The sequence below is a fragment of the Siphateles boraxobius genome, unplaced genomic scaffold, assembly GCF_051911475.1.
Source record: "Siphateles boraxobius isolate OS27281-9 unplaced genomic scaffold, OSU_SipBor_1 130, whole genome shotgun sequence".
NCBI classification, from domain to species: Eukaryota; Metazoa; Chordata; class Actinopteri; order Cypriniformes; family Leuciscidae; genus Siphateles; species Siphateles boraxobius.
In genome coordinates, this window is record NW_027508734.1 from 14,783,482 (window position 1) to 14,799,062 (window position 15,581).

General features: G+C 35.7%; 1 protein-coding gene across 1 annotated transcript in view; it reads left to right on the forward strand.

The window, feature by feature from the left end:
* The first annotated feature begins 2,562 nt into the window (after nt 1–2,562).
* Nucleotides 2,563–15,581, forward strand: part of aldh1a3 (aldehyde dehydrogenase 1 family, member A3) — a 28,216-nt gene continuing 15,197 nt past the window's right edge. Inside the window, exons 1-6 of the mRNA XM_077228032.1 lie at nt 2,563–2,722; nt 3,100–3,204; nt 3,916–4,056; nt 5,794–5,923; nt 11,110–11,171; nt 14,884–15,012. Coding sequence (XP_077084147.1) covers nt 2,624–2,722; nt 3,100–3,204; nt 3,916–4,056; nt 5,794–5,923; nt 11,110–11,171; nt 14,884–15,012 — 666 coding nt within the window. The 5' untranslated portion in view covers nt 2,563–2,623. The remainder of the gene's footprint in view (nt 2,723–3,099; nt 3,205–3,915; nt 4,057–5,793; nt 5,924–11,109; nt 11,172–14,883; nt 15,013–15,581) is intronic.

The following is a 15,581-nucleotide window of genomic DNA, read 5'->3' on the forward strand; positions in this document are numbered from 1 at the left end:
ACAATTTATAATTAATGAACTTTTTTATTTATATTTTTGTGCAATTAATCTAATAATTACCTATTTTGATCATTTTTAGTGCTGTCAAATCGTTAATCGCGATTAATTGCATCTAACATAAAAGTTTGTAAATATATGTGTGTGTGTATATACAGAAGTCAACATCGAATACAGTAATTGATTTGACAGCACTAAAAATAATTTAATCTCAGCCGTCACAATCGATTTGTCAGCACTATTCATTTGACTTATTTTTTCAAATTTCTGGACTATTAATTCTTTCATATTAATGAACTAGATATTTACATGAATTAACTTATTTTTATATTTGTGGAAACGGTTATAAACAAGATATTTACAAGTTTGATTAATTAATATTTACTTGTTTTATTCATATTTGTTGGCAAATAAATAAACTAGAAATTAGCATTTTTTTTATTAACTTTTACTTATTTTTTTATTCATATTTGTGAGCCAGTTAAGGAACTAGATATTTACATTTTCTTAAGAAAATAATAATAATGTGATGTGATAATAATAATCAAAATAATGAAATAATCCAAATGTGAGTAGTGCTTAAAGGCTCAAGTTAAAAGCCCCTCTGTGCCTCAGAATTTGCGTACTACATTAGGTACTACATTTGAATTTGAACTTACTTTGTGAACGTTAAAAAAGTATGTTGTATATAGTATGAATGTGTGTAGTATGAATGTAATCCGGATGTACTACATCTGCCATGTTATCGTTATCATGTTACCTATACCAGTGTTGCCGTCTCCTGTGGCCTCCTGGGATAGTAAAATGTCCATCGAATGCGCACTTCAGAATCTTGCCGGAAGTAGGTCATCCAGGAACTCTTCTCATACTGTTTTTCAAAAACTATGTATTCTGACATACTCTGTTGGCGTACTGTTTTTCGCAAAAACAGTAGGTACACTAGGTAAGTATTATATATTAGGCAAGTATTCGGTTTCGGATGCAGCGCCTATCCCCAACTATATTGTCTGGTCTTTCCAGACATGTAGATGATTAAACCATTTGTTTATGTAAATCCAATAGCCTAAAAAATGAATAGAGCACATTTCACAAGCCTCACAGTTTTAAATATTATGGCACAAATGGGGTGGAATGAGCACCGAACTTACTTCTCGGGGTCAGAGGTTTGTTTAAATCAGTAACATGCAAGAGCAGTATTAAATAATGGTTAAGAAAAAAACAAATTGTGATTGTTATTTATATTGTTTCATAATTTAAAAAACTGTTTGAAAACATCTTGTATCTTACTGTGTATTAAACAATATAAACTGTGACGGTTTTCTTTAGTTTGAGAACCTGTTCTCTGTAGCTAAATCTCTATATTCTTGTGTCATTTCGATTGAACAATGCTGACGATTTTCTACAGCGTTTCTATTGAGATCTGTTTTGGGAAGAGTCTGTGGAGTCATGTGATTTCTTTGAGGATGCAGTCATTGCAATTAGCCGGGTAATGCTGCTAAACGGCATTGAAGCCTGGAGAGGGGAAGAGACTTGACCTTCATTTAAAAGGTGTGGAACGCCAATTAACCGGAGCACCCAAGCTTAGAGGATGAGGGCACTTGCCTCCCCTTTCCCACGATTTTCCCCCGGATCACATTTTCAGACGTTTTTTTAAAAAAAATCTGACAAGATTATTTGATTGATTGATTGATCATTTGCATGCAAAAAAAGTTTGCTCGATTTTCTGTCATTTTGATTAACAACCTACAAATGATTATAGCAATACACTAAGTGCAGATATATTTGTGTGCGTTTCAGGTTTTAGTCAGCAAAATACGATTTTCCTGCTTTTCCTGCCTTCTCTTCCCGTACGCCCTCTCTCGCTCGATCTCTCTGAGCCTTGCCCTCATTAGGAAGTGTTTAGAAAGCTGCTGAAGTGAGAAATGGGCCCGCGAGAGCTCGTTGTCCTAATTAAACTTTGACAAGAAGAGTGACAAGAAGCAATGGAGGGGAAACAATGGCAACAGTGTCCGAGTATGAGCCCAAAGCTGGGAAAGTCTTTGTCCCGCCGAACAAAAGCATTTGTTTGCACGTATTCAACTCCACTCAACTTCACCAGGCCCAGGTGCAAAAACCAACTTCGTGATGAACATCAGAACGCATCACACCTTGGCCCATCTGATGCCTAGCCCGCCGTCGCTTCAAATCCATCCCTCCGCAAGCAGATCAAAGCCACTTTGTTACAATGTAAATATTGCTGGACAATTAATTCACACTCATTACCTCCAATGCCTGACATAAAGACACAGCCAATCATTCTTTTCGGAACTGTGTAAGGCTTTTGAAGAGTCTAAAACATTCCCAAACTTCCTAACCGCAGCTATTTCCAATGTTTGATCTCTTTAAACTTTCCTGATTCATCATGTAAACGCATATCTGGAAAACAGCATGTTTTCTGTTTGAAAGACTGATTCACTGGCAGGTGGGACGAGAAACTCTGTTTGTCATGGTAGGCGGAGAGCAAACTTGCCCAAAAGGGGGAGGACCTTTAAAAGTTCTTATAAAGTGTGCTGGATGTAGAATCATGTTCAGTCAACAGTGATCTGTAATCTTCATCTCTATAGCACTTTGCTGCGACCACACTGCAATGGCACAGAACGGGACTATAGAGAACGGGGTGACTCGAAACACGTCCCCACCGCCTCTGCCTCAACCTGTGAAAATCCCTGAGATTAAACACACGAAGGTAAGAGTTTTTCATATATTAAAATTAAATAATAGAGCAAGTGGAATTTTAGTCTGATTTGTGTAGTGCCTTTTCAAGGACATTTGTGAGAAACATTAGGCCTTCCCTATTAAAAATTAAGGATTTTAGAGCCTGATGTCATTGAGGTTTTACAAAGAACTTTGTATAGTTTTTAGAAAACTGTACTAGTGAGTTAAAGAGCCTAAAAAACTACATTATCTTCAAAGAACCTCATTGCAACTACCCTTTACAGTGACAATTATTTTTCATTATTTTTCAATACAGCACACATCCCATGGTCATGTTTTGTCTTTAACCATGCAAGTCCTAATTGTAAAATAAGTCAACTGTAATTAGAACCACTGTTTTTGTTGTAGATTTTTATCAACAATGAATGGCACACGTCAATCAAAGGAAAGAAGTTTCCTACAATCAACCCTGCAACAGGTGTCAAAATCTGCGACATCGAGGAGGCGGATAAAGTAAGACGAATTTACTCATTAGATGTATAATTAAAAAATGAATATGCATGTACAGTGAATTGGGAGTCATGTATATCTGTCATGTATTTATTAACTGCAATCATTCATGTAAATATGACTTGATTTAAAAAGAAATTAGATTCACTCAATTTATTAAATTCCATAATCAAGCAAGGAATTCATATGCTTATTATATTGTTTTATAGGGTTATAGGGTTTATCAGATATTTTTATTATTTATTTACGCAATTACAATTATTTCATTTATAGCTATATTAAGGCTATGATTTGGCAGCTAATATAAGATTCAATTATGTTAGTTTAATTAGACTACTATTATCAGTTCAACTATGAATATGCATATGCGGCTGATTTGAGAGTTTGTATTTATTTTGTAATTGCAGTTGTTTTTTCTAACTATGATTTAGTCAGCTGATACACTATTAATTAGGTTGCATTTTTAAGAAGTTACTAGACTATTATGCAAATATGTCTGCTTTAAGAATTATGAATATGATTATTTAACTGTAGCCTATAATCATTTGGCAACATTGGCTGATTAAATGCATTGATCAGGTTACATTAAATGATTAGGCCTAAGTCATCTGCAATTTCATCTTGGTAGACGTAGCCTAATAAATAATAATGAACGATTTACCTTTAATCTGTTGTGTAGTTCTGATGTATTCTAAAGTGGTGATAATTGTTCAGGCTGATGTGGACGAGGCGGTAAAAGCTGCCAGAGCGGCCGGGCAGAGAGGCTCAGAGTGGCGGCGGATGGACACCTCGAGCCGCGGGAGGTTATTGCACAGACTCGCGGACCTGCTGGAGCGAGAGCGCGCTGTGCTCGCGGTGAGTTCTGTTTTCTTCACGCGATTAGCGTAAATCTGCTCGCGCGAATGCGATGTAGACGGCGGCTGGGATTTCGATGTTCTACACTAATTTTTGTACATGAAGTGGAACTCTGCTAAACATTGTGTCAACACTGCAGAAATGATCTAATATAACAGGCCTACACAAACAACAACTATATTCTACTTAAAAACACTAAATTAAGATATAAACATTTTTAGGGTGGAAAATGATCAATCACTGTTTTATACAATATACACACAAACAAAATTACATTCCAAGTCTCTTTATTTCATTGATCAGTCCTAAATTCGCTCATGTCAACACTTATTAAAAATGGCCTCAGATCACAATCACAGCAAATCTTTGTCAGAATGAAGAGGCTTCATGTACATAGGCTACATCAGTCAGAATATGAAACAGTTGAGCTAATTGAGCATAAATAAATGTCTGCCCAGTTGAAAGAATTGTTGCAGATCGTAGAATGAGCACATCTCATAAACAGCATGCTTAAACTGCACACTTGCTGCTTCATTGATGATAATGGCTGTGTTGTGTTTGTTTTGTGTCAATAGGCTGTCACGCCTGTCTGAATGCATTCATCAAACACTGTTGCAGGTGTGAGCATTGACACTGTGCTCTGATTTTCAAGTCTGGTCTATTAAAACATCAAAAAGTTTAGGATTTATATGCCTTTGAGAAAACAACGTTCTATCAAAATAGGCCTTCTTCATCTTTGGAAGCATTGTTGTTTGTTTCTATACAGTATCACAATGCTTGGGTTTTACATAATTAAAGCCTTGCTTGAGTTGGTTTTCTCCCTGTTCTCCTGCCAGGTCATATTAGTTACCACATTTGTGAATGGAATTTTACAGATGTGTGTGAAGTAATGTTTATAGATTGCATGTGATTGATAATTGCAAACATGTCCTGTGATTCTGGGATATAGCTCATTTCAATAACTCAGAGCTCTGCATAAGGGGAAAAAAACAGATTTAGAGATAGAGAGGTTAAATGATCTCTTTCTTATACTGCGCTCCCTTGTCTATATTAAGCCATTTACAGTGCTTTTTCGGTTGTACGTTGAGCGAATGGGATGGATCAAATATAATAAGTATTTCACAATTGCACTCATGCATAAAGTTTTGTATGTTTCCCATGCAAACAGATTCTGAAACTTTATTTTTCTTGAGTATAGAAATTCAAAACACATCCAGCAATCTAAAATGATACATTTGTGAGTCTGTTAGTAGCTTGAGATGTCAAGATTAATCATTCTTTATATTTGTAATGGTATTTTAAATCTTCAACATAATACGTTTTTCTAAAAGCGTGCTCGTGAATCGATCCAGTCCAGCACTGATGGTTCCCATATTACAACTGTCATGAGCAAGAAATCTGCCAATGACTTCATCCGGGAAACTTACCTACCTCCTTTTTTTCCTCATGATGACATTGTTTATATTGTTAGAGGGCAGCAGAATTTATTCTTTGTGTTATTGTCTAATTTCTGGACCTACAAAACTCCCCATGCGCATTAAAATCTTGGCATCCTCTGACGCACATTAAAAAGTTGTTTTGTATCAAATTTGTATCTCTCGGAATGAGCCTGCTTTTCGTAAATGGCCAATAAAAATGCCTATTTGAAACAGATTGCTAATAAAAATGATAACTTTATGCTTTTCTGTTTTCAGAATTGGTTTGCAGTAGTTGAACCAAATACTTTTTTGTTTCTAGACTTTAGAGTCAATGGACACTGGCAAACCCTTCCTGCATGCGTTCTTTGTCGATCTGGACGGCAGCATTAAAACCCTGAGGTATTACGCCGGCTGGACAGACAAGATTCATGGGAAAACCATGCCAGTCGGTGAGTGTTGATTATGTCAGTTTTTACTTATGTTTGCGGTTAGCTGATTTATTTAGTACCATGATTGTCTGTCATGTAGGCCAGGGTTGAACGACAAAAGTCTCAATTTTAGAACATGCTTATTTTTAAATCATGAGAAAGAATTTGAATTAAAATGGTGACACTTGTAGAATCAGAATTCAAAGGGAAATGACAGGATGATGATTTTTTTAAATTTTATTTAACAGCAACTTAGCGGTTTCAATCTTTTTGACTGTTTAATTATGAATACTGTGGTCAATAGAGCTTTCAAGGAAATTAAGTGTTTATCCCACTGAAAACATAATGAAATATAATGAAATATTACAGAATATGTCTAAATGAAATACATATTTATAAGTGGTATTTAAAAGATCAAATGTTTTAGAAAATTTGAAGACTGTATGTTTATGCATAATTCATAATAAAATTAAATATTGTTCATTTTATTATTAAATATATGTATTATTAAAAGCTATACTTACAGCAGGTTTACAATACTGTACAAAAGTTTGTGGTCGGTAAGATGTTTTGAAAGAAGTTTCTTATGCTTACCAAGGTTCAAAATACATTTAAAAAGAGTATTGTGAATTATTACAATTTCAAATAACTGTTTTCAATTCAAATATATTGTAAAGTATAATTTATTCCTGTGATGATAAAGCTGAATTGTAAGCATCATTACTCCAGTCTTCAGTGTCACATGATCCTTCAGATATCATTATAATCTGATGGTTTGCTGCTCAAGAAACATTTCTTATTATTATCAATGTTGAAAACAGTTGTGCTGCTTCATATTTTTGTGGAAACTGTTATAATTTTTTTTCCAGGATTCTTTGATGAATAAAAAGTTCAAAAGAACAACATTTATTTGAAATAGAAATATTTTGTAACACGGTACAGTAAATGTCTTACTGACCCCAAATTTTGTGAATTGTTTAATTTTTATTAAATTGATTAGTTTATTTTTATTGGTAAATACTATTTCACATGCAAGTTTAATATGGATGGACAACTGTAAAGTCATTTGTAGGTTTTGCAGACTAATTGCAGAAAGAGGGAGAGTAATTATTTACTATTAAATTACACACTGTAATTTTAAATTTGAATTTAAATTTGAATTCTGCTTTCTGTGTGCTACCGAATTCAAATTTGATTCAAATCGAGAAATTGAATTTGAATTTAAAAGGCATTTTCAATTCAACCGGTGTGGATCCAAGTCAGCCAGTGTTTCCTAATGTCCTCTTCCTCTTCATACTGGTGATGAGTTAATGAGCATGAAAGGGTTGATGGGTTTCCTTCAGCCCTGGGTGGTATGTCATCCCCCTCTCTAATTCTTCCTTTTCCCCCAGCATTCCTGCCACTCCAGGATACTCAATAGACAAAACATGCTTCCCTCCTTTCCCCCTGATTAGATTCAAATAAAGCGTTAAAAGACGAAAGCCCTGGCACACAAAGGAAAAGGAAGAGGCTCTGATCCTAATCGCTGAGGTACGGCCGCTAGTGCCGCAGATGAGCTGGAGTTCAGGGAATCAGCGGCCAGATAGAATATCTCGCTCTTTTGAGGGCTGGAACACGGTGCGTGACTGAAGCCGCTTTGAATTTCCCCATTGATAACAGCTGCCAATTAGCATACGTCAACCGCCTACTGCCCAACTTAAGTGTTTATTTGGAAAAATGTGTTGTTTAGGGTTCATTGCATTAGCCGGATTAACTTGGTTTGTCAACGCGCCAATTAGAAGACCAGTCTGGCCAATTTGACATTTCCACCCGCAGACAGAGATGGCTATCACTCCAGGCATGTTGCATTGGCTCCTAACTAGATAAAGATGCACACAAAATAAGCTTTTTCATGCATATATGATATTTGGACGGGTTGACCCTGTAAAGCCTGGCATATGAGAAAAACTAAATTAAAAAAAATAATGCATATGTTTTTTGTTTAGAATCATATTAGATAGCTTTTATGACACATATAGTATGATATAGGAAAATATGGAAATCATACTTGAGAAGGAAAAAATACCTATTATTCAGAGGCCCAAACTAAGTAAAAAATATTCCATTTGGTGCAGTTGCTGATATTAAATGACCAAAAAGCAAAATGAAATTCTTACACCTTGTCATCAATAAGCGTTTTTAACTGTATAGCAAAATACTTGCATAAATACATATACGTATCAGTTGTCACTCTATATCTCTCAATTGCCTAGTATTTAAATGCTTAGTATTATGATCAAAACTCATTGTAGGGAGCAAAACATATAATCCAATGCAATACAATGATGATTGAGAGATGAACAAATAAACATTCCTCAAAAGCCTGATGTATCATGTTTGATACTCACATTTTAACATGATTTTTATAATAAAAAAATCATGTATGAATAATCAAGTATACCTAATTTTCTTCAGTCCGGTTTGTTCATCTTGAAATATTACTAAAAATTTAAAAGTTGTTCTTTATTAACTTTATAAAAATCATTAAAGAATTCATAGCAAAAAAGACCACGAGATATTTTACAATTATACTATAATTTATACTAAATTATACTATGAACTGATCAGATGACAGAAGGCTTGCAGTAGATTGTGTACTTTTTTTCAGCAAATTTTTGATCATGTTGATCATTTAGAGGCCTTAGAATTTTGGTAGACTTTAGGGTTAAACAATGAGCAACAGGATTTTTTCTATTTCATGGGTGTGGCAATTCAGTCCTGCTCAGCATAAACGTTTGTTAAACATCAGATATGTTTTGATTGGTTGTTAATATGTCCGATTACAGTATTATTATTATTTTCAGTCTATACAAACGAATTAGTTCCTGCTGGAAAAGTCGGTGCAAGGCTTTGGAAACGTACAGTTTGCTAAAATAAACCCCTTCTAGATGCCATGTAAATTTAACCTTTGATAAGCAGCACTGTCGGATCAGTTAGAAAGGGCCGTTGGCTGATCCCAGCCAGAGATGAGCATTGTGTGAGGGAGTCGTCAAGTCTGTAATCACCCCGACACATTGCAGCATGGGGAAACACGAGAAGGTCAGGTCTCGGAGAGGCCGGCTGTGGTAGATTAACAGGCGTGGCTCCCACGCACAGATGTGGCCTAACCATGCACAGATATATGAAATGTCATATTTGTTCGTGGGAGTTTCATATCCTGGTGTCAGCAGCATGTCTGAGTTTGTTGTTGGGCTGTAGTTTTAATTGGAGGGCTTTCAATGTGTCTTATGAAGCTCACACTCTGTTCCAAAATCAGTAAGCTTTAAAAAAAAAAAAAAAAAAAAAATATATATATATATATATATATATATATATATATATATATATATATATATATATATATATATATATATAAAATTATTAACCAACAAACTTTTTTATTTAATTAGCTATCTTTTTTCCCCACTAAACTCATCAAGTGTATTCTGGGATTCCATACGTTTATTCAGCAAGGATGCTTTATATTGACAAAAAGTGACAGTAAAGACTTACTAAAAGATTTCTATTTCAAATCAGTGCTGTTCTTTTGAACTTTCCATTCATCAAAGAATCTTGGTAAAATGTATCAAGGTTTCCATAAACATAAGAAGCAGCACAACTGTTTTCAAAATTTAAAAGAATAATAACATTTTCTTGAGCAGCAAATATTAGAATGATTTCTGAAGGATCATGTGACACTGAAGACCTGAGTCTTCTTGATGCTGAAAATTCAGCTTTGCATCACAGGAATAAATTACACTTTAAAATATATTCTGTAACAATTTACAATAAGGTTCGTTAGTTAACATTAGTTAACTACATTTGTTAGCATTAACTAATAATGAACTGCACATATACTGCATTTATTAATCTTTGTTCATGTAAATTTCAACATTTACTAATATTTTACTAACATCTTGTTTACATTAGTTAATGCACTGTGAACTAACATGAACTAACAATGAACAGCTGTTTTTTATGAACTAACGTTAACAAAGATTAACAAATACAGTAACGAATGGATTGCTCATGGTTAGGTCATGTTAGTTAATACATTAACTAATGTTAACTAATGAAGCTTGTTGTAAAGTGTTAGCATATATTCAAAAAGAAAACAGTGTGAAATTGTAATAATATGTCACAATATTACTGTTTCTACTGTATTTTATAAATAAATAAATAAATGCAGCTTTAGTGATCATAAGAGACTTATGAGATATATAACTGACCCTAAGCTTTTGAAAAGTACTGTACTTGTGATGTGAATTTGGTCAAAAGATGGTACAGTGTCGTGAGGATAATCATGCTGCCTCCTACTGATGATGCCTTAAAATACTGTCTAAATAGGCAGCCTACTAGGTTTTGGATCAGTGTTTTAGCAGTGTTTGGATCAGTGTTTTAACAGGGTTTCAACAGAGGTGTTTGCTTTTATTTTTTATCTTACGGTTCCTTACAGCTGTCTAAGCAGGACTCATTAGCACCCTCATGTTCTTCCAAACCTTTATTTTGATATTATTTCACTGAAAATCTTCCCCTGCACTTCTGTTCACACAAAATAGCAGTGTACAGGTTTGGAAAGACATGATGGTGAGTAAATAAGGACTTAATTTTCATTTTTGGGAGAACTAAGGGTTAATAATCAGTCTTTGTGCAATACCACTCGAATCTTTAACTGGATACACGTTGGAACAAGGAAGTGATAAATTGGCCAATCTTATGGCATTTTCCAACGGAAAGGTTCAAGTGCGAAGAGATGTGATAAAACAGCATTGCTACCTTACATTACCCCTTACTGGTTATCTGACTCCTGGGAGAGAGAGCAAAGGGAGAAGGAGACCAGTGAGGGCGAACAAAGGTGTGCATCCAAGCCAAGAGCAGATCTGCAGCGGGTTTGAACTGCTGCCCAGACTTCTCACACACCTCAGGCCTCTCTCGTTTCAATGTGTCTCCGGTGAAAGCAGAAGGAAAAAAAAGCAGCAGAACATATACACTCTTCCTGACCAGTGCTTTGTGCGGGCCATTGAAACCGTCGCTGTGTGTTTTTCCCAATCCTTTGTCTTTCATGTTTGGTTTTCGGTGGTCACATCCAAGAGCTTCCCAAGGAAACAATGATTGTATATCAAAGGGGAGCTTAGTGTGTTATAGTGTTTAGTACCCCTTGACTACCTTATTTCTTTTTTTCCCAACAGATGAAAACTTTGTGTGTTTTACCAAACATGAGCCCGTCGGTGTGTGTGGAGCAATTATTCCGGTGAGTTTGTGGCTATTTTCCATTATTGTTTTTTTGGGGGGGGTGGGGGGGGGGGGGGGGTATGTAATTAATATTTTTCTAGTATTTCTTATTATTATTTATGTATTTATATTTATGTATTTATTTTAATTATTATATTTATATAATTATAACTGTAAAAGTTTGGGGTCTGTGTTTTTTTTTCCCTCAGAAACCATTCTAACATGCTGATTTGGTGCTCAAGAAACATTTGTTATTATAATTAATGTTGAAAACAGTTGTGTTGTGTTTGGGAAACTGAGATATATTTTTAAGGATTATTTAATGGAACAGAAGTCTTAAAAACATCAAATATAATCTTATAAATGTTACAAATGCTTGTGAGCTCCACAGCAGACTTCTACCCGACAGTCAAAGGCCCTGTCCCAAATGGAACCCTAAGCCCTCGCGATCTTCCTCTGAGTTCACACTTTCGTGACGTAATGCTACTTTGACTGTCGGGTAGAAGTCTGCTGTTGAGCACCCTTCTGAAACCATAAATGACAAATGGGACACCCTACTGTCTTGTGGACTTAAGAGACACACACACACAGCGGCCATTGAAAGTCCTCAAGGCCACAAGTGCACATGAAGTGTTCCATTTAAAACAGGGCCAAAGTGGCATTACGTCACGAAAGTGCAGACTCGGAGGAAGATTGCGAGGGCTTAGGACAGGGCCTTTGACTTTTGGGTCGAAGTCTGAAGAATTTGAAAAGAATTTGTCAAAACAGTGACGTCATCTGCATGTGTTACGTGTTCAATCTATAGGCGTGTTGTTTTTCTTTATAAAGTGACATCGCCAACTACTGGCCTGACGGCATAATACAGCATTTTTAGTCGTTTTTTTGCGGATCTGTGTGAATGAGGATTGTTTTGACAACACTGTCGTCTGTACACAAATAACGAAAAACAAAAACCTTTCCGTTTTTAGTACATCGCTGTCGTGTAAACGTACCCATAATCCGTTCAAATGTTGTTTAATGCCGTCACCCTAGCTCATTGCTTTCATGCCAGATTAATTAATACTGCTCCAAGTGCAAGTAAATAAACATGTCTGTACGTTTTGTATAGCTCCTTGTCAGATTATATGTAGTCTCAGCCTCAGATGTCACGCCTACGGACCGTTGGCTGAACGTATGATGCATATGGCAGACTTAAATGGAAACACCTCAGGATTTTCGAAGTCGTCATCTGATTGGTTGAATTCTACAGGATGTCAGGGAGATGCGTGTTACGTGTTTTTTAACGGTCCACCTGGAAACAAAGCCGCCATGATGCCAAACCCCCTTGTGGAAAAAGAAAGGAAAGCCATTGTGTTTACAGCTGTGACAATGAGCGCTTACAAGGATCAACTAATTGCTGGATTTTCAAAAGTATGTGAAGTTCGTGGCTCCATTGTTGCAGTAAACTTGCACAACGTTCTTGAATTAATAATTTATTAGATGCACGCCGGTCTGTTATCGTAGGGAGATCAACTTTACATTTTTACGCCCCTAAACATGACGCGGAAACAAAACAAACTGTGATTGGTTGTGTAACATGTCAGTCGAACGTAGGGGCTGGGCGGTCCTTGGCCAATAAAAGCTACGATGAAGTCCAGACGTTCTGCCGTCACTGAAGGTCTGGCTACGCGAGACTAAATTATAATTAACTGTAGTATGGCAAATTAAATTTTCATAGTTTCCCCGGGGCGGGAAGCTGTGTATCTTCAATACTTGCAAAATAATTTGTGAACTTGACAGCATTAAGACTGGTATTTAGACAAATAATAAAAAGAAACACTCGATTCAACTCGAACATGGTTAAGAACATAAACACAGTAAGCTCCTGTGAGTGTTGAATCACACATACATGATGGCTTTGTCGCAGCATTGTATATATACTGTAGCCAACGCCTGTCTAGAGTCTTTCAAATGCATGTAAAGAAACACCTTGGATACAGATACACACTCTCACACACGGAACACCACTCCCTCTCACAGACATCACGCGAGATGAGCATATTATGATCTCACGTGCCACTGAAGCTTGTTAATGTTTATGAAAACTTGCACGAGCATCAACTCTCTGAAACACGAGGCCTTGTTTTGTTTCCTTACTGTAAAAGAGTTTTCTCTCTTGACGTAACTCTATCAGAGTTCTGCTAGATCTTTTGTGAAGCTCTAAATCCTCACTAATTCCAATGACAGAAAAGCACGGTGAACGTGAGGTATGAGATAAAAGATAAAAGTGTGATTTGACTCTCATATAGAGAGTCAGTGCCCGCCCGCCCGTCTTTTTCAGCGGCTCTAGTTCCAAAATACTTTTTTTCATTCATTTTTTACAATAGGGATTTTAAAATAGTGTTCGTTAAAGAGTTATAAGCCATGAACACCTATTAGATGAATTACAACACTACAAACTTTGATTTGAAGTAAAAAAAAAAAAAAGGATAATCGTAAAAAAATACAAAGGTACAAGACTGTGTACTTAACGGCATAATCGAATTAAAAATGACAGAGAAATATAAAACTGATTATTTACAAATGTTGATTACTGTATATGTATAAAAACAAAAAGTTTTTGCAAAATGTTCTTGTATGCACTTTAAAATTTATTTTTATTATTTATCACAAAACTTTTCATTTTTTGTCAAATAATTAATGTGGTTCAGATAACAATATTTTGAGTTTCTATTTATTAAACCAATCTCCTTCATTGTATTAACTAAAAAAAAAATTATGGCAACCAGATAACTTATAACAATATTTTTTATAGTGTTCAAACATTTCAGTATTTTGAGGGCGTAGCGAGATTGACTCGATTACACCATTCGCAGTGCTTCGTGGTAGTGGGCGGAGCAATAGAGCTATTTTGGAGCGTGTTGCTTTTTTCGACTCTCTGATTGGTGTAATTGTCTGTACAGCATCATTCACGAGTAATAGTTTTTCACCAGGAATTCTGCTGTTAAACACATTTTTGTTTACTGAGTGGTAGCTATAGGTGCTTGCTATGGTGTTCTGAATGGTTGCTAGAGCGGGTGCAAGTTATGCATGTTGCACCCTAGCAACCACCTTGCAACCTATTGTAGACAAATTTATTCAATGCTGTTTATACAATAATGGCTTTTTATTGTCTCATGTTGCTTTGGAAACAAAGCAGAAACTGTTGATAGACACTGGGGATTATATCATAAAGTCATTATTCATATTTGGGATTGATTTGGTGATAATTAGAGAAAGCAAAGATGGCATTCAGAGCAATGAGTCACTCAGAAAGAAAAAAGTGAAAATGCAATCCAGAAACATGTCTAATTGCCATGAAAACATCCAAGAAGATGTAAAAAATAACAACTCTTTTCTAGTAAACAAGTGATTTGTGTACCTATTTATGTAACTAATTTTACAGAGAACAGCAATTAGACTCTCATATTTAAAAACAACTGAGGCTCCTTCACTTCAGGCAGAAAATGTTCATGGGATGCTTTCTGCTTCTGCTTTTCTGCTTTTCTTCTTCTTTTAACCTCCAAATTGATATAGCTTGTAGTAACAACCCATAATACTCTAGCAACCACATAGCAACCATCTGACATGTATAATATTGTTTCAAAAAGTAATCCCAGTGCAAAATAGCAGTCAGATGAAATCAAACCAGTGCAGCTGTGCTGATTTACATGTGTTTGTGTATTTAATTGTAATCTTCTTCTGCATTTTAGTGGAACTTCCCTCTGCTGATGTTTTCGTGGAAGATCGCGCCAGCTTTGGCCTGCGGGAACACGGTGGTCATTAAACCCGCTGAACAGACCCCGCTGACGGCTCTTCATGTTGGAGCTCTCATAAAGGAGGTTAGGGTGCAGCGGTGGCTCATGCGATTTGTTTGGTTTGTTGGAGTTGATTTTATTAACATGGACACTGATGATTGATTGCATCAGCGTTGCCTTTCTTGCATCCCAGATTCTGTGGTTTGACTGTGCATGTTGCACAAACTTTGAAAGTCAGTGTTTCCCAACCAGGGCTTCATGATGGATCTGCTGGGGGATCGTGAGATTATGATAGAAATGCCAAATTTAAGTTTGCCAGAGGCTTTTTTGCACCCCAATATATAATGACTAGTGCTGTCAAATCGATTAATCGCATCTAACATAAAGGTTTGTTTATATAGGTGTGTGTATATGTGTATATATAAATATAGTATACACACAGACACGTATATATATAAATATAATGGCACGGGTGTACAATAGTACATATGAAAGCGCTATATAAATGCCTCAATCATTCATAAAAATATATACACACATACAGTATATAATGTAAACACAAACTTTTATGTTAGATGCCATTAATCGCATCTAATCAATTTGACATCACTAATAATGACATAACATGAGTTTCTGGAATACTTGATTCTGAC